Raw genomic sequence first — 21042 nt, forward strand, 5'->3', positions numbered from 1 at the left:
GTAGTTTAGGAGCAGAGATAAAAACCTGCATCAACAGATACCTGACACCAGCTGACAGATGCTGGACAACAGATAAAAGGCCACCATATAAGCTCTTCTGGTCTGTTTGAGTGTGTTTGTGATATTTTGGATTTTTAACATAGCTCTAACAATTTTTCAGTCATATTGCTACAATGTCTGCAGTGTGGCAGTTTAAAGTGATGTCTAGCAATGGGGCATCAAGCTGCAGACATGTAGCATCATGTCCCACCCCGTCACATTATTCTGACACCAGGCCAACCAGTCCTAACGCTAACCTCTTAATGCCAAGCGCCTAGTGAGGCAGCTGTTAGTACCATTTTTTAAAGTCTTTTCTATGACTCAACCAGGGGGTTCGAACCCATGACCTCCTGCATCCAATGCTCTAACCACAAGGCCAACAGAGTGGACTTCTGGTCAGGATTTCTACAAAAAGGTAGCAGCTGATTTCAACTTGAGGTGGCAGTAGCTTTTATAGGGAAGTGAAAGCAACCCCTGTGGAGCAGCATTTCAGCACTGTTTGTCATACCTATGAATTTTGGGGAGCCGTGTAGTCTTAATCTGCCAGATGTGGGTCTATTCCAGTCACAGCTGGTGAATGTTATACACAAGTAAATGTGATTTGCAAATTGTTCCCTAGGAGGCACTCTCAATTCTCTCAAAATTCCATTGCCATGTTAAGAACTTCAACTTTCATGCAGAAAAGCCTGCTCTTGATATATTTATCAAGAAATTTGGAGCATATAATGGAAAATATAGAAATTGTAAGCCTCTGAGCCAGCAACTCTGGCACTGTTATCACAAACATTCCATCATGCCAAATTGCGATAAATGAAATTACAACTCAAAAAAAGGTCAACTGATCAGTGCAGATAGCTGCTGTTTACCCATTTCACTCAAGTGCAATTTGCAAGATTTTAACTGTAGAAATCACTGAAGTAAGTTCATTTCCAGTGTTGTATGAACTTTCCATAGATTCAATTTCTAGTGCAAGTTTTTAATATTTTTTCATAATTAAACAATAGTATAATTCATGTTCATGAGATAGAAATTCTATTAATATAATCCTATAATGGAAAATTTAAATCAATCTGTTAACATTGTCAAGTGCTAAGCACAGATGTAAGTGTATTCAATCATTTGTGGAGAACATTTTAGCTTTACCTCCTGGTCTAATCTAATTAACATTCTAGCACTGTTGTATTTTTCTGGATTGTCGTGGAAACGCACCATCCCATCTCTCTGATTAATAGTAGCATATATCTCACCATCTTCAATCTAAAAAAGATGTGAAAAAGCACATGAATTTGTTGCTCACATGTACACTAAGCACTGAAATGATAATTGCAAGGTACACAAAGATTTTAATTCAGTTTCTAAGTTCATGCATAAAATAGAGAAATTCAGTGCAAAATATTTATATGACTTGAACATCTCCAGTATAAATTCTACGAAATTCCTAATGGTAAACGTATGGATTGAACATCTAAACTATAAATATAAACTATAAATGAAAGGCCTAATGGTAAATGCAGTGATTCTTCTGCTAAAGATTTAAGATTTCAACTTTAATTACACTCTACTAAAGAAATAATTAGCTTTAAAAAAGAGCCATTATTGATGGCAAACAAATGTGAATTTCAAGGTAATATTAATGATACAAATTAACATTCTGATGAATGAAGTACCTTTAAAACATAGCTGATACTGGCGATGCTCCATTTATTTATGAGCTTTCATTTTGATGCCATTCATGGTGTCAAAATATCATTGAGTTTGCGCGACTGTGCTCATTTTTTCACATCGCTGGCGCCAAGTGTTGTCTTGCGTGCAGCTCACAACCTCAATTTGTTTGAAAATTATGCTAACATAATCATTATTTACAAATTTAGAGGTATAATTTGCCCAAGAACATCTCTAATTTAGAAGTATAATTTGCCCAAAACATCCCTAATTTAGAGGTATCCTTTGGGAAATTGCTTTCTATTTGCACCGATTTATGCCATAACCTTGAGAACTCATTAATGTGTAAACTGACCATCACCAGTACATTAATCAGGTTTTAAGATCCTAAAGAATAATTCACAATATGAATTAGATTTTGTTCATTTCTAGAGTTAAGTGAAATATACTTGTCATGTTTCTTACTTATGCTGTGCAATGACACACACTAATGGAAGTAAATACATTATAAATGTTCATGAACACAAGCATAAAACAGCTTTGTTAAAACGGAACTTCATTATTAACAGTGCTAAGATAATGCATACACCTGGACTTAATATGAGTACTGTCTCTTATCTGGAAATATATTAAATCCAAGTTTACTATCTATGGGTTGTACTGTGCAAACAGTCTTGAAATAAAAATTTTAAGAAACCACTGTACCATATTCAGGACATATTTCTCTGCTTCCTTTGGCCCTGATAATTTTACTCTGTTGGCCATATCAGTAAGAGACAAAGTCAGGAAGGTCTGAAATGGAAATAATATCATATAATTGGATGTAAGACAATGTTTGCTGACACAACAATAGTATGCATATCCAAGTACAGCATACATATATAAACAGACTTACCACCTTGAGTGGAATGAAAATCAGGATGCCAAAAAAGAAAAAAAATCAGGATTCAGAGAAGAAAAATCAGGATCAGTGTTTGCGACTATATATTTACACAAACTTTACAAAGGAATTGACATCTCTGCTGTCTTATGCTATTTACTTAACATAAAAATGCATGCTACAGTCATACCTTGAAAAGCTATTATTTTTATATTTTCACCTTTTATGCTGATATTTAGCATAAAAGATGAAAATAGAAGATTTTTCACTGCATGACTGTAGTACATTCTTTGCAAAATTTCTGTATCACGAGCTCTCTTTGCACAGCTATTGTTAATCAAAAGGTATTTTCATAAAATTTGGGGACATTTTTAAAAATCGGGATTCTGGACAAAAAATAATCAGGAAATGGGATTTTTGGAATTTTAAACAAAAATTCAGGATGATCCCAAGTAAATCAGTGTATGTGGCAGGTCAATATAAAGCTGGTTCTGGGTGTTCTTTGAGTTTAAATATCAAAACTATGTTGGTATTAACAACTGTCAAAACTGCAAAAGCAAATCCAATATTTCCAAGTGCAATTCAGTTTAATGAAAATAATTTAGCAGTTGAAAATGTTAAGGTTCGTCTTGTTGCTGACGAAGTTAGAGTGCAAAATCACCCTTGACTGCTCATGTAATGGACAATTTGAGATTTAATTAATGACAAAAAAATTATAATTTCTTCAGGATGAAACTTGCATAAATACATAATTTAACAACCAAACAAGAGCTAGATCAAAATGTAAAGTTCCATTCTGCAACCCTTACCTGATAACCAATCTAGAATGTAAAGTTCCATTCTGCAACCCTTACCTGATAACCAAGCTATATAACATAGAATTTGTTTTATGTAGTAACATTGTATTTCTTAAGATGTTATAGACTAAACACAGCATCTATATAGCAGTCCCAATGTAACAATGGTGTAAATTAGTATCAATCTAGCAATGGTAAAGTTTGGTCCAGTCCAAAACTAGCAATGACTTAGCTCAGTGCAGTCCCAACTTAGCAAAGATATAGCTCATTCCAGTCCCAACCTAGCAATGGTATAGCTCAGTCCAGTCCTAACTTAGCAATGGTATAGCTCAGTCCAGTCCTAACTTAGTAATGTACAGGACAATACAGTCCAAACTTAGCAATGATATAGCTTGATCCAGTCCCATCCTAGCAATGGTGTAGCTTAGTACAGCCCCAACCTAACAATGGTATAGCTCAGTCCAGTCCCAACAGCAATGGTATAGCTCAGTCCAGTCCCAACCTAGCAATGGTATAGCTCAGTCCAGTCTCTTGCTGTATTTTTAAAAATATATTCTTAATATCTGCGCTGTGGTAAGCAGTAGTGAAGGATATCAAACAGAAGTTAATGCAGCCGCAAACTTCACTTACGCTTCTTTCTTTAATTTTTGAAGGTGCTTTCATTGATGGATAATTTGATAATGGATCCCTCAATGCCAATATGGACTTAATTGACTGTTTGTCTCCATCAAGATATTTGCAAATTTGTAAGCAACTATAACATAATAACATATAAGATTTTTCCACTTTCTGAACTTTTCTCATGACAAATAACCACAGTTTAACTGATGTACAGTTGTAGCCATTTACTTTCTGATGCTTTGGTATAATACAATACAGTGAGTTACTTCAATATATTCATATATTTAAGTACATTTCAAAACTTTGTTGGTACATTTGAGACTAACACAACTGTGAAATAATCTTACAGAAAAACTACACTGAATTAATAATTTTTTATGCCATTATTTTACAATAAAATTTCAATTTTTTTGTTTTATTTCAATTAAATAAAGACTGTATATGCTGAAATCCAACAAAACTACTTTACTGGCAAAAGAGTCAACTTTCTGTAACAACATGGTCTCTGATGAGTTGAAGTGTGGCTTGTAAGAACATGTTCACCAAATGCTCAGTATACAATGAACCAGAGGGAAACAGGAAACATTTATTAGTGAGGAGTATAACATATATTCTGAACCATATATATTTAATGATTCATAATGAATTTACCATTTCCCCCACAAGTTATCATTTGTTATCACTGCCGAATTTCTGAAAAATTATCATTTGCTATCATTTCATGATGAAAACATACCAACTGAAAATAGTGTTTTATGAGCAGAATTGGTGAAAGTACTCTTGAAATATATTTCTTAAGATTGTAACTTCCATGTTTACATTATTTTCTTCAAAATATCGGATTGAAACCGTAAGTGAACCTGTCACAGTAATAACTGCAGATATTGCTGTGTCTTGAAAGTATCTCTTCAACAGACTGGCTGGTTTTGTAATTCATTTGGCATATCCATTAAGGAAAATATGCAATTCAAAAGAAAGCACGGTCTAAATATTATGTGAAAGAAGATTTAGCTAAAAAGAAACTGCCCCTTAAATGAGCAGTCATGCTTTTCCAATGATGATGACTTTTGGTCATCAGCTGCCATTGCTGTTGATATATGGAAGTTTACTGAACCCAATAGACCAACTCCGCTGACAGAATATGCCACACCACTGCATTATCTGTATTAGCTGTCTGAGGAAGGCTTGGTCCACATACTGGCAGACTGGACATATAACTTTGCAACCCATCAGCATGAAGGTGAACTGACACCAACCAGAGCAGAAAAAAAAATCTTTGACTGGACTCTTCATCTTCATGGGAATCATTTGATGATGGCAGAAGACAAGTGCTGACCTTTAAAATGCTCTGAAAGGAACTCAAATGCAAAGTCACCATATTTTTTACCGTTACATTGTCTTAACCAGCATTGCGCTGTTCATGGAATTTGATAGAATCTATGTGTGTGGCACAGCGAAATTCACCTCAACTGGTTTCTATCAAGAAAAACTTAGCATTTATTAATCATATATGTTATTTCAATGAATGAAAATAGGATCCACATTTCATGCAGTTTGTTTTGTAACTGAATTGTTTACAACATGATGATACTGAGTCAAATTTAGGATCACACATTCAGCAAGAAGTGTGTGTATGTGTGTAATTTGGACTTTTAATGTAGCTTTACAAATCTGAGTCACACAGATACGATGTCTGCAGTGAGGCAGTTTATCATGATGTCTAGCACTGGGGCATCATGTCACAGACATGTATCATCATGTCCTACTCTGTCACATTATCCTGAAACCAGGCCGACCAGCCATAACACATACCTCTTAATGCTGAACACCAAGCAAGGCAGCTGCTAGTACTATTTTTATTAGACTTTTGTTTTACTTGGCTGGGATTCAAGATCATGACTTCACACATCCGAGGCAGATACTCTAACCTCTTTGGCCACTAAGCGACTACCAGAGTGATGTTCAGCAAGACGTAAAAATGCAAACATAATTAGTATTTAAGCTTTAGAACTCTCAAGAAATGGATTTTATTTATGGATAAAATATTTGTCTCCTGGGAGTAAATACTACTCTCAACATTTCATACACTAAAAGAGAGTAGAATATATTTTCCATTTCCTCATCAGTGCCTTTATTATAATGCATGAGATGGGCAATTTGAAGAATTCTAAGAAGTACACATTTCTGAAATTCTAAATTAATGTTGTCAGAATAATGACTGGAGACTTCCCAATTAATGTTATCAGAATAATTACTGGGGACTCCCAAATTAATGTCACAATGATTAGGGACTTCCAAATTAATGTTATCAGAATAATTACTGGGGACTTTCACATTAATGTCACAATGATTAGGGACTTCCAAATTAATGTTATCAGCATAATTATGGGGGACTCCCAAATTAATGTTATCAGAATAATGACTGGGGACTTCCAAATTAATGTTGTCAGCATAATGATTGGGGATTATAATGGGGTAATTTTCCAGAGGCAAAGAAAGAAAAGTTGTTCCTGCTGTGCAGCCTACACATCTTCGACACTGTCTAGATTGTGCAAAAAGATGAGCACATGCAAGCAGTGCTCCAAAAACCAGTAAAGAAATGTTGACAGTGTATGTGCTAAATGTGATGCACACATCTGCCATGGTGTTTGTTTCTAGGCTCATTTGCCATGGTGTCTGTTTCTAGGCTCATCACCAGCAGCTAAGTGTACAAACCAAATATTATTGGTAGCAGTTTTTGAGAGCTGTTAATTTGCCTCTTCAATCTATCAAACTATTTGTGTGAAATTATCAGTGAACTTTCATGTTTTCATATATTCTTTTAGAACTAGTTTACTACATTTGCCAAATTAAAATCTCAACTCCATCATTACTGTATTTTTGAAGGAATACATACAGCAATCTAATGCATTATACAAATTAAAAACCATTCTGAGTCAAATTATTTTTGACGAAAAGATTATTCGTACAATGTATAAACATCAGTTATCGAGTGTATTTAAATGTATGAACATACAGTTATCAAATCTGACACCCAACCCATGATTAATTTTAAGTAATTAAAACATGGGCAGACTTTTTGTACAGTGTCTGGAGTTTCAATTTGTAAGTGAAAGCCAGCACATTAAAATAATTAGATCTGAAATCTATACACTGAAATAAATTTATAAGTTTCACTGGAGACAATGAAGTCTATTTTTGTATCATTCAAGTATTTTGGAAATGCCCATCATTACCATGGCAACCAATGTTCTGACAGTTTCTTTATTATGTTTTTAGGTACAAAGAAGAACCAATTTCACTTGAATATTTCATAGTAGTTGGTTCTTTTCATGTTGATATCATTGTTTTAATTATAAATCATTTGTTTTTTAGGGCTTAATATAGCATCAGAGTTATGCACCATGAAAAAATATATCTGAAATTATCTATTATCATATTTGCTGGCATGACAAAGGACAAGTTTAAAAAATATGAACACCCCACTGTTGCCCTAAATATCAATGTTATTATTTAAAAAGTCTAATAAACTGGTTTTCTCAAGTTAAGAAAAAAAAATGTGTGAAATATCCTTTCCTGAATACCACACAGCAATTAGATTGTAAATTTTGCTGCCTCTGCCAAACATCCTGAGGAATTGAGGCATGAAATGACTTGGATGACTAAGGAAATGAGGCAGCAAATGATTGGGATGCCTGAGGAAATGAGGCAAGAAATGACTGGGATGCCTGAGGAAATGAGGCTTTAAATGACTAGGTTGACTGAGGACATGAAGCATGAAATAGCTGGGACAACTGAGGAAATGAGGCATGTAATGGTTGCGATGAATGAGGAAACAAGGCATGAAATAATTGGGATGACTGAGGAAATGAGGCATGAAATAACTGGGATGACTGAGGAAATGAGGCAAAAATGACTGGGATGGCTGAAGAAATGAGGCTTAAAATGGCTGGGATGACTGAGGAAATGCGGCATGAAATGACTGGAATGACTGAGGAGAAAAGGGTTAAGTAAACTTCAATTTACAGAAAATGATCAAATTTGCTATGAAAAAATTACAAATAAAATGGACAATTACAATTTCAGATTTTTTCATTATATGTTAAGATTTAAAAAAATAAAGCCAAGGATTCCAGAGTTTAGGTTTTGGAATTAACACATGTACTTTCAACACTAATTCATACATACCTTTGTCAGACGCTGTATGTTCTTTTTATATACTGACGTGATACATTGTTTAACTAACCCCATATTACTGTCCTGCAAGTAGAAAATTGCACAGTAAACAAACATGCAACCATTCTTGATATCATTTATGACAAGAAAATGAATGATCCCTTATTTCCATTCTATTTAATGTTCCACACTTCAATAACTGATGTGATAATGACTTACATGTAATTTAAAGTCAATGAACTTACTAGATATGTCACATACATGTGAAAAACAAAAAGTTCTGCACTAAACAACTAAGTACAGGTATCTGGCAACTTACATGATTTTGATTTATGTGAATTTCACATTAATGCAGTATTATATGATTCTTTTTGTGAAGACTAAAACCTAATGAACTTATTTGTTGTTGTTGTTGTTGTTCTTGTAGGGTTTAACGCCATTTTTCAGCACACGATAGGCTATACATGGCGGCCAGTATTAATGGTGGAGGAAGAATCCGGGAAAACCCCAGAAAGAACCACCGACCCACGTGAAGCTACTGGCAAGCTTTCTCACATACCCACATTGGCCGAATCCGAGACTCGAACCCATGCAGACAGAGATGAGATGGCAGTGATCCGTAAATTATTTGTCTAATACCCAAAAATTAGGATTTGTAAAAAGCAGAAATGAATGGGATTAAAATTAACTGAATAACATATTTTTAAATGACAATTGCAGGCAGTGAAACAAAAATTTCAGAGTCCTGTGATATAAAGTTACGTGACCATTCTTGGGAATGCAATTATTTGGGGGTTAGCTGTACTGGGTACATCTCAATATCCTTACCCAATTTTAATTAACATCTCTTAAATGCTGTGTAAATTTTTAAATCTGACAGATTAATGTGCTCAATACACAGGAATAGGAAACAGACATAAACCTGTATTAGTCAACAACCTGTCTTGAAACACTTTGTTTTCTACATCTAAAGGTTATCTGCTCAAACAATTAGACATAATGAATTCTAGAACACACACACACACACACACACACACACACACAAACACACTGACATAGGCTTATGAAATATAGTGTAGTGAAATCATTGGTTACCCTAATGGCAGTAACACATTTCTGGCAAAAACATCACTAATTAGAATGTACTGAATTATGTTTTTCCCTGCTCAATTAACAAACAAAAAACCAACCTTGCAAAGTCACTGGAGCAAGAAATGCAGGTCACTCTGACCTTAACAATAGGTCTTGGATTATTATCCCTAATATAAAAACACTCATAAAACTGTGTCTAAGGACTTGAGCTAAATGCAAACACTTGACATAATTGCTTAAGCATGTAAAGCAGACCACAATGACCTACTTTTACTAACTGTAAGTAGCACCTTCAAAGGTGAAAATGCCCATCAATTTTCAAAACTGTACATACAACAGTGTCTGAGAAAGTGAGCTAAATGCAAGAACATAATGTAGGCACTGAAGCGTGAAAGGTAGGACTATCTACTATTGCCTTGAGTGAGTAGTACCCATCAAGATAAAAACATCCATTAAGTTTCAAGTCATAACATTGTCTAAGAAACTGGAACATAATCACTGGAGCATGAAAAGTTTGTCTGTGTGATCATCTTTTTCCCCTTTGGAGCAGTAACTTTCAAGATGATTACACTCTTTTAAATTTCCTGACTGTATGCACAACAGTGTCCATGAACTAAGCAAAATGCAAAAACTTAATGTTAATCACAGGAGCATGAACAGCAGGTAATGTTGACCTACTTTTGCCCATGGTGAATATAATCCTCCAAAATTAATAGATCCATTAAGTTTCATGATTAAAATTAGGTCAGTTTAATTGAGCTAACTGCAAATGATTGCTGGAGCATGAAAAGTAGGTCACTGTGATTTACTTCTGCACATAGTGAGTAGTACCTTGCAAGATGAATACACTCATTAGAAGTTTCATGATGAATATACAATGGCATTAAAGTTAGACACTGAGCTAAATGAAAAAAACGTAACACAGACACTGCAACAACAAAGCTGCTGGAAAAACTATCCCTATGTCTACCTCTAGCAATGTAGACTTATAAGTAAAAATTAGAACTTACTCTGTTAAATGTCTCCTGATGTTTATCTACAACAGTCCTTACTTCTGCTGGGTTATTGCAAGCATATACAGAGGCTAAATCATGGTACGGTTGACACAAGGGCTGAAGAAAAGAACAATGTAGCAGATGTATGGTATTTGTAACATTTAAGAAGATTCAATTGAAATATGCTTGGGTCATTCTTTACATGAAAATATTAAAACTGATTTGAACCGTGGTTAGTGCTTTATTCAGAAGAAGAAAAAAAAACATGCACATGAAACCCTAATGACTTTAAAAATAAACCGTGACCAGCTCCCATTCTGAGAAGTTTTACTGAGCAATACACCATTCTTCTGTATATTACTGAGCATTACACCATTCTTCTGTATATTACTGAGCAATACATTACACCATTCTTTTATATAATAAGAAGCATGACAGTTCTTCTGTGTATTACTGAGCATTACACAGCTCTGTGTATTACTTAGCATTATACAGTTCTTCTGTATATTACTAAGCATTACAAAGTGCTACAGTATTCTACTAAGGAATAATGCCAGTAGCTTCTCGTGGGTTGGTGGTTCTTTCTGGGATTTTCCTGGGTTCTTCCTCCACCATTAATACCATGTATAGCCTATCGTGTGCTGAAAAATGGCGTTAAACCCTACAACAACAACAACTGAGGAATAATGTCTCTGAGATAAAAGCATTCCTAGATTGACTCTGCACAGCTAATACCGCTTTGTGTTCTGGGCAAGGTATTTAACTTCTATTGCCTATGCCCATGTGTGATAAAGCACTAAATCAATCACTTTGCAATCAAAGTCTTGATCATTTAATGTTGAGCACATTCCATCAATAAATACATGAAGAACATGCAATGCTCTTTAACTTTTAGTCACTAAATGTGGTAAAATTAAAGAATTTGGATCTTTTATCTGGTGCAAAATGTTCTTTGCAACCATTTGCTGTGCCTGAAATTAAAGATTTTTTAAATTTCTGCAACAGCAGATCAGGGTCTATTTTATTTCATCCACTTATTAATCCTAAAAAACTGCGCAGGCTTATGTCTGCCAGTTTATTCTGCAATAGCAATTCTGGATCTGCTCAGTTTGCAGTTGGTCCCGTCTCATAAGTGAGTATATATGGTACATTATCAGAAATGTGACTTAGTGAAAATTATGCTTTACGAAATTTTATAAATGAGATGCTTTTCAAACTAAGAAATAATAAAGAGGAAATAATACACAATTTCCTCTTAGATTTGATAATATTTGCTTTGCTAATGTTACTGATCAATGACCATTCAAATGTTTCAAAGGCCCATAATCTCCCAACTCTTGTAATTAGGAGTAAAATACACATTATAAGATATCAAGCCTGTGATGCAAAACCCTCCCAGCCCAATTTTTTCTTGTAAAGCCTAGGCTTTATCAATATAAGCCTTCTTTACTCTAATAACTTGTAAACACAGACATATTCTTTATCCTATATCTCTAGTAATAAGTTTGAATTTGTAACTCGAATCTTATAGAGATGCAAGGTGTTCTTGCTTACACGGAAATTAAACTGTAAAATTCTGCATACCATCATTAACCCAGATGTTAAAAAGCCACAGAATTTCCAGATATCTTATTTTCAAAATTTGAAGTAATTTTCAATAATACTCCAAATGTACAAACACCAAGTATGTTTTTTAAAGCTGAAGAAAAATAAGAAACAAAGGAATGTTTTACTGGTATTCAAATACAGTTGACTGAATAGATGACCATTAGACCATGAAAATGCTTTCATTACTTTAATTATTGTGAGGATAAACTGACAGGTACCCTATTCTGTGGATCTATCATTTACAAACTCCTGCCCATAAAAATGATGCATATGTCTCTGTATAATTTTATTAATATACCAAGATTCCTGCCATGTGTGAGCAATCATGTTTAACATGTACAGAAGTAACTAAGTAATTCATTATTAACATCTGACGTCAATGTGCAGATCTGAAATACAATGCCAGCTTCTTTTTGTACATGTATTTTAGCTAACACATCTAAAGTCACTATTGTAATTTGAGTAATTAGGATCATAGGTGTTTTAAAGCCCGTTATCAAAGCATAACATTCACAACACAGCCACTGACCAAAGCAAATGACTGTGAAGCAAACAAGCTTGCCAACATCGCTGCAAGGGAACCTCTTGTAGCAGCATGGCAGTGTCCTTATACAAAATGAATCTGTAAAGTTCAGGTTAATGGCAGTATTTTTATGCATTTATTGTGATGATTGGTGCAAAACATACTGTTACAAAAGCCGACTTCATGAATGGTATTTAATACAGTTAACTGAACAGTTAAATGAACTGGAGGTGAGTGGAGATGTACATTCAGATCTACCCTAAAGCCAAATCATGCAAAGTGGCTTATCCACACATACGACAAAGTACCACTTTGGAGAGACTGATTCAAATCAACTCTGAGAAAGCAGCATTAACTTGCTGATCGATTATTTAGCAATTAGTTGTGCAAACATGTATTCATAAATGGGAACATTATGTGATTTGGGAAATAAAGACGGACACAGGCATACATCTACTTTATTACAATACTGACAATTTTGCACAAGTTTTCATGTTCACGAAAATTTTGCATTCGAATTAAATTGTAATCAATCAGTTTTAGTGTTCGCTACATATATCTGATTTTTAATTCATATTTATTTTAATTTAATTGTTTGTCAGCTTACATTTTTTATTCTATTATATGCTATTATAATGTAAATTTATTCACTAGAGACTACTTTTTCAGAAAATCATTTGACAATGACTGTTAATTTATGAACACCAGGTGTTGATCTACATTCTGACCTTGTTTCAGAACTTGTAGCTACCTTCGTACACAAGTTCTATTTTATTTTAAAATGATTGGTTGTTTCCAAGGTCATGATGTGACTACATGATTTAAGATATAAACAATTTTGTTATTTATTTTTTATTTCTTGGAGTAAAATGATTGGTTGTCATCAGGGTCATTTTTGGTGTTAACACGATCACGTGACCCCCACCCCTTTTTTTGATTTCTCAATTCCGTTTTTTCCATTACACTCATTTGTTAGTTTTAATAGAGATGCTTTGAGAGAGATTTCTAAGTTTTGGGCTTTTTACACTGATGTCAAGTTATTTTGTTGAAGCCAGATTGATAGTTCTAATTTTCTTCAGATCAGTTGGATTTCAAAACGATTCTTTTTTCTTTGGAAATATTTTGAGGAGTGCTCACACAGAAATTCTGGAAAGACATTGCTTACAAATTTAATTTGGATTTCCAACACCGGAGTGCCATTATTTGTATTTCTACAAGGAAATGTAGATAAGCACAGACTACAGCATACATCATCGTCATCCATCTTGGATTTTCCATCAGGATTCGAACTTGAAATTATTAGAACATATGTTACTCGGACTTTTGCAAAATAATTAGTGGATTATTCTTAGATTATTTTTGGACTTGATTCTTGAAACGGAAAGTTCTTCTCCTTTTTTCATTTTTACAGAATTTGTTCCAGGAAAATAACTTATTTTGTTAAATTTTAAAAAGCTTGTTGTTTTCACTCTTTCTGTGTTACTGTTTATTCGAGCCTAAACAAGTAACAGTGTTCCTCCCATGCATGTACTTATTCTAATCATATTTCATATTCTCAGCATGTTAGATAGCCATTGTATTAAAATAAAGAACAGATGATGCTTTTCCATTGCATATGATGGGGGGTTGGGTTGGCTGGTTGAATGTTGGCATGGATGATATTTCGTTGTGACTTTAAATTTGTGGCCTGACTCACACATGAAAACCATAAAAATCTGAACTCCAAGAAACTGAAGTGTTTCAATGTAACAATGAAAAGTTGCCATGTAAATACAAGGATCTGCAAAGACTTACCTTGATGTACCTTGCTACCACCTGTGATGTGTACTTTGGAGGATTTGGTACCTAATAATGACAACAAATACATTGTCAAATTCCTTATAATACACATCCACCATTAAAAGCATGTAAAATATGACCACCATAGAACTATTTTCTGAAACTGTAAAAATGACAATTTTCATTACATCTGCACTTATCTGGAAATATTTTGTTATGTCTATCCATCTGTTTTTGCATGTTTTGTATCCTGTATGCCAATGACAGAGACCAAAAGGTGACCATCACTGGTGTGATGCAAAGAGAAACAGATGACATGGAGGTTTCAAATCACTGATGCAGTAAATGAAATGGGGGGGTTATATCAAAAGCTTTTACAAAGTGAAGATACATGCAATGGCTTCCATCTGTAAATTATGAACTTTAAAATATTTTAATATATTGTGAATTGAAAACCAAAGGGGTAAATGTACTAAAGACTATTGATCAAGCACTTTTGCTAACTGAGAAAATGAGCTTTCTTTTCAGAGTAACAAAAATGTCATTTACAGATATTATATACAGAAACTATCATAATCTTTAAAACAAAAATCTTCAACATTAGTGCTATTAAAGCAGGAAGTATTATGCACAAATACTTTAAATCTGTGATAGCTGCTTTCCTTTCGCTACTGGTAATGAATTAGTATCTGACTTTGCTGCAATTTAATAGTTAACCCTAACCACTGAAGAGAGGGACCTGCATAATATGTACTGAGTTGACATTTGGTCATGGGAACATTTATACATCATAGCTGAAAACAGTTAAAATACATACCTTTCCATGTAATATAAGACCAACCAAAATGTACTTCTTGTAGGCTTCCAACATAATGTGACTCACAGCCATGCTTGGGGTTGTAACTGCCTGCATTAAAAAAAAGAACTTAAGAATTGCCCATAAAAAGTGTTGTCAACACAAGCTCGTTGTTTTTGCTCTCGGCATACTGATTATGTGGCACCTGAATAATCTTTTGGTCTACTTACCAATAAGAATCTGTATTATATAGGTCTCCATTTAATAAGGAAAACATTTCATGCATAGCCCAAAATGTCTGCAATATTTTAAACATGTTAGAAAACAATCACTAATGTAAAACTAATCATGTGATTGATACAACTGAATTGCATAATTCTTGACCATCAGTTTCTTTTATGCAAGTTTCATTCCTGAATTTTAAACTGCTTGAAAGTTATACAACAGAAAGAAAGTGTGATAGAAAATGTAACATACTTCCCATTTGTTATCTGTAATTCTCATGCTTGCAATTATGCCATTTACTCATTTTCCCTACAGATTTGGTGTATCCAAAGTAGACATTAATCTATGGTAATAGTGAGCTTCAAAATCAAAGGTTCTGAGATACCTGCCAGGTTCCCCCTAAGTCCAAAATCAGGTAGCGGAATAGCTCGCAAGACAGCCCAAATTATAAAGGTTATTATTATATATATATATAATATGTAAGAACAATTTAATTAGTTTTTAGAGCAATAAACAATAACCAATGAATTTCCAGTTGTGTTCTGCACAAAATGAAGACAAGGGCAGGGTGTGCATGTCAAGCCCACACTTAGTGTAAAATGTGTGACTTTCAAAAGGTTTAACATGCACGTCACACGATGAACTTAGTTTCATAATTATTCAGCCGAAGCATGAAGAAAATCCATTAAGCATTTAGAAAATACAATTAAATGAAAAACAAAAGTAACACAAGTGGTACACTATATGCATGTGATGCCAAGTTATTTTGCTGAAACCATTTTTCTTCTTTATCACAGTGACTTTCACCTCTGGTCTACTGACTACAAAACTGACACATGCCTTTCTTGCCTTTAATGCAAACCATCTATAACGTTGGTCATGTTTTGTGGCACAGAACTTGAGCTATTTTGTGAAAACTGTTTTCCTTCTTAGAATTCCTATTAACTTGATAACTGCTCCAGTGGCCTAGTGGTTAGTGTCCACATCGGATACGGGAGGTCTTGGGTTCGAACCCCAGCCAAGTCAAACCAATGACTTATAAAAAATGGTACCAACAGCTGCCTCACTAGGTGCTCAGCATTAAGAGGTTAGGATTGGTTGGCCTGGTGTCAGGATAATACGACTGGGTGGGACATCATACTACATGTCTGCGTCATGATGATCCAGTGCTAGACATCACTATAAACTGCCACACTATAGACATCATAGCTATATGACTGAAAATTTGTTAAAACTAAGTTACAAATCCAAATCACACACACATTTAACTTGACCTTTGTCCTTTTAATCTCAAAATCAGTGGGTGTCTTCCTTTTCTGAAATGCAAGCCATCCACAAAGTTTATTCAAGTCATAAGGTACTGCACTTGAATAGTTTTGAGGAAATGGGTTTACCTTCTACGTGACCTTGACTTCTGAACCCCAATGAACAGTTGTTTAGTCGAAAAAAAGTGATAAAGAACTAAAGATAGCATGCAGAAACTATCTTTCTTGGAGTCATTTCTTCCCTCAAACTTACAAAGTTTAGTTCAGGTATATGGTATGCAAGTCACTGTGTGTGTGTGTGTGTGTGTGTGATTTGGATTTTTAACATAGCTTTAACAATTTTCCAGTCATATCGCTATGATGTCTGCAGTGTGGCAGGTTATAAAGAAGTCAAGCACTGGGGCATCATGCCATAGACATACAGCACCATGTCCCACTCAGTCACATTATCCTGACATCAGGACAACCAGTCCAAACACTAACATCTTAATGCTGAGCGCCTAGCGAGGCAGCTGCTAGTACCATAAGTCTTTGGTATGACTCGGCTGGAGTTTGAACCATGACCTCCCACATCCTAGGCAGACACTCTAAACACTAAGGCCACCAGAGTGGTGTCAAGTCATTTTGTACAAATGGTAGGGGTGAAACGATTCATTGATATATATCGATGCATCAACAGTTTTGCTATAACAATACACATACTAATAGAAGAGACAGAGAATCAATACAAAACGATACTTGCTGTATGCAAGTTATTTTAGTCTTCAACAGTCATGAATAATTATTATTAGTTTGCCTTATTATTCTTTAAAATTAGAATTTATCTGAAACTGCATCTGCAGCCACAGACACTCAAAACAGCATCTGCAGTCACAGACACTCATTTTTATTAGTAAAAACGAAAAAGGCTACTAAGAATACTCGCTTGCCATCTATAAATTAACACAAAGTAACATGGATTGTAATCTGACCCCACTTCCATGCTAATTATCTTTACCCACCAGATACTTTACATTGCAAATGTTTACCACATGTATAATGAAGTACTTTACTCATCAGTTAATAACCACTTTTATGCAAAGTTTCTACATTTGGAATTTTATCATGTCTACTTTTGTTAATTTGAAAGACACACTACTGGTGTACTGTCAAATATGTCACATTGACTTCTCATTGGTGGTTATTGCTTGTTTGGTGGTTATTGCTTGTTCCAGTCCAGTTTTAAAAAATAACCACCAATCAGAAATAAATGAAGCTTATTCCCTGCGTGACAAACAGGAAGTATTGGCAAAGCAACAGAGAAACTTCACGCAGAAGTCATTAATTGATATATAAAGTACTTAAACAGAGATACCCCCTGGTACTCAAACTGTGGACCGCAGACAATTTCTCTGATCACAAGATGCTAACAATTTAGTGACATAACTGAATTTCTCATTCAAAATAACAAACTGGCAAGTGGAAATTTATTTTCATTGCTTCACATAATTTTTTTCATTTTGTTATCCTCCTTGATATAATGCACATAGATACTCTCATGGGGAGGGGGTGGTTTAAATTTAACTTCGAACTGCATTTTATATATTACTACTTCTGTATTTCAAAGCTAAATATTTATTGTTTTAAATAACTGAATAAACTAAGGCATGCTTGGATTCTGTCAGCAATAAAATATCTATAATGCACCAGTGGTAATATAGCATACATCCATCACCAAGGCAATGCCTGACATCAAATATGTAACAGTGTGAAATATGTTGTTGTTGTTGTTGTTGTTGGTGTGGGGTTTAATGCCATTTTTCAGCACACAATAGGCTATGTATGGCCAGTATTAATGGTGGAGGAAGAACCCGGGAAAACTCCGGGAAGAACCACTGACCCACAAGAAGCTACTGGCAAGCTTTCTCACATACCCACATTGGCCGAATCCTAGACTCGAACCCACACAGACAGAGGTGAGATGGCAGTGATCCGTAATGGAGAGTGCTTTAGACCACTTGGGGTCCCAGTTTGAAATATGTAGGAAATATATTTTTTATATAATCTTGGTGTTTATATTCGTACTTAAATGTGTGAAATAAACGACTCTAGTTTTGGGTACGAAATGACCATTGCTCTGGGTACAAAACAACTCATTTCTCTAGGAAACGACTTGGGTACGGAACAACTTGGGTACAGAATGACCTGCTTTGAGATACTGTCAGGGTGTGCAATTGCATGAATTGTGCAGTTTGTACAAATTCGTGAACATGGAGAACAGTGATGCACGAGAACTCCAGCAAATTAGCTGAAAGCCCCGCACATGAAAATGTGCTCGGTGAAGTATGCAATTTTTATTTAACCGTTCTTGTCGCAGCATCTGTTTTTCAGGTAGGTAACTCTTTACACATCTAGGTTCTTCAAGCATATCAAAGGTCATAAATGGTTGTTAAACTAACTTTGACTGGCACAAGGTGCCTGGGAATAAGCATTATTATGGGATTGTTTTGAACCTCCCAAGTTTTACTGATGTGTGTTTAAAATATGGGCTACTTAGAAAACCCAAAATGTCTGATTCAAGGCACGGTTCATTACAATTTCGTTCAGTAAATACTGGCTGATGGTAGTGATGATGACAATAATTTTTAAAGTTATGAAATATATAAACTTACTGGAGCTGGGAAAGTGTTAATAGAGGATACCAGTGGGTGATTTTGAGCTCAAAAATGGTGTTAAATACAAGTCAGATCTACACATTGGATGGACAAAAATAGACGACATGATGGTCAATCTCCCTTTCTGCAGTATTTCAAAATTAAATGTAAATAAGGGCAGAATACTGAACCTAATTAAAATACAGACAATTTAAAAGTATAACGCAATTTTCATTTTTTTAAAAAATCAATTTAGCCCTGCAGAACATGTGCTAGAAAACCATATATACATATCAGGGTTAAGATAAACTGAATAAATAAGGGTAAAAAATAAAATTAAGAAGTAAAGATATTTATTTGAATACCTCTCTGTCTGCACTAGCAGACTATGGCACTAATGAACTGAAAACCCTAATACAGCTAGGTATGTATATGACCCTTCAGAAGGAAGCACAGAACAATATTCTTAAACAGATAAAAAAATACAGTAAGCTCAGAAATAATTAACTGATTAATGCTTATGACAGTAAAGGTGACATCTTTTAAAGATGTTGATTTCAGTACAGCTCTAAGAAAGTGGAGCATAAGAAAAGATTAACAGATATTGAAGTGTTCGGTAAATATTGTAGAATGGCTGTTTCTTGCTCTCCCTTCTTTTCCTCGTTATTTCTTTGACAAATGGGGAGGTCTCCCTTAAGATAAAATCCTGGTAGTATCTCTCCTTAAATTGTATATAGGGAACAAATTTGGAATTTCTCTTATTATGCTGAGATATTTGACCAGTGAATGAATGTGCCGATGGAATAAATAAAATTAGCTGAGAATCAATGATTTCAATTCGCTCAAGTTTATCATCTTGTGTAAGTTTAAAAAATTATACTATAGGACTGGGTATTGTTAACAGTTTTCCATCTTCACTAACAAATAATACAAGTCCCCGAGGCTGCAGCAGTTTTTTTGCATCTGCAGGAAGTACAATATTAGGGATTTTGTTGGTGTTCATTTTCGATCCTTTGCCCGGATTTGTTCTATTTAAGATTTTCTATGTGTGAGGAAATTGCTTTATTTCTTCTGTCTTGAAGATAACATCATAATGTCTTCCAAGTTTAAGTTTGATATGAATTGGTAATAAGATGTTTCCAAAACATTCATGCTGTGCAAAACAAAGGGCCTCGTGGTTAAAGAGAGTTAAATGAAGCCACCATTAAATGGCCTACAATGCTGAAGAGAATTCAAAGACAACCAACTGGTAGTCTGTTTGAAAGTATTTTTGTTATTTTGACATCAATCAGAATAACATATAAATATATAGGTCTATCTATAATTTGCATACTAGAAATACAACCAAGAATGTCAACATACATAACAGGGCACCATCTACCTTCCAAAGACGGAAAGACCATCGAGTTCATATGTGTATCGATATGTATCATATCACAGGATATTGTGAATCATATCAATATGTGGCACAGGTGTATCATTTCACTCCTAACAAACAGTGCTCATTCTTTGATCCTGACCTTTAACCATTTTAGTTTTAGTACACAATTAACAGGGTTCTTCAAAGCCACAAATGCAAATTATTTACCGAGTTTGGTAATGGCATATGTCTGAAAACTCATGTTAATAAATAATTACCTTGATTAGCCACTACAGATGAGACTTTACATTTAGCTTGCAGTACACACATAATTCCTATACTTACTAAAAACATATCACAGCACACAATGTATAGTAATTAATACTTAAAAGTTTACCATTGAAAAAACATATTCGTACCATCAATTGCACTGGTCAGAAAGTGACTTTTGACTGGACTAGGATGTATACAGCATGGAAGAATCTCTGGTCATATACAAAATACAAATACCCAGCCATGTTAGTAAAGCATTGGTTGTAAGGGTGTAGTACTAACAGAGATGTATCCAACTATCAAGTTTAATGATTAGAA

General features: G+C 34.5%; 1 protein-coding gene across 1 annotated transcript in view; it reads right to left on the reverse strand.

Annotated features, from left to right (window-relative positions):
- Window positions 1-21042, reverse strand: part of LOC149803112 (COP9 signalosome complex subunit 3-like) — a 47956-nt gene that overhangs the window by 7178 nt on the left and 19736 nt on the right. The window contains exons 8-13 of the mRNA XM_089952718.1: window positions 14990-15079; window positions 14188-14238; window positions 10278-10379; window positions 8188-8259; window positions 2407-2493; window positions 1183-1296 (exon numbers count right to left, since the gene is read on the reverse strand). Coding sequence (XP_089808844.1) covers window positions 1183-1296; window positions 2407-2493; window positions 8188-8259; window positions 10278-10379; window positions 14188-14238; window positions 14990-15079 — 516 coding nt within the window. The remainder of the gene's footprint in view (window positions 1-1182; window positions 1297-2406; window positions 2494-8187; window positions 8260-10277; window positions 10380-14187; window positions 14239-14989; window positions 15080-21042) is intronic.

Source organism: Sinohyriopsis cumingii, chromosome 3 (genome assembly GCF_028554795.1).
Source record: "Sinohyriopsis cumingii isolate HCF-2022 chromosome 3, ASM2855479v2, whole genome shotgun sequence".
Taxonomy (NCBI): Eukaryota; Metazoa; Mollusca; class Bivalvia; order Unionida; family Unionidae; genus Sinohyriopsis; species Sinohyriopsis cumingii.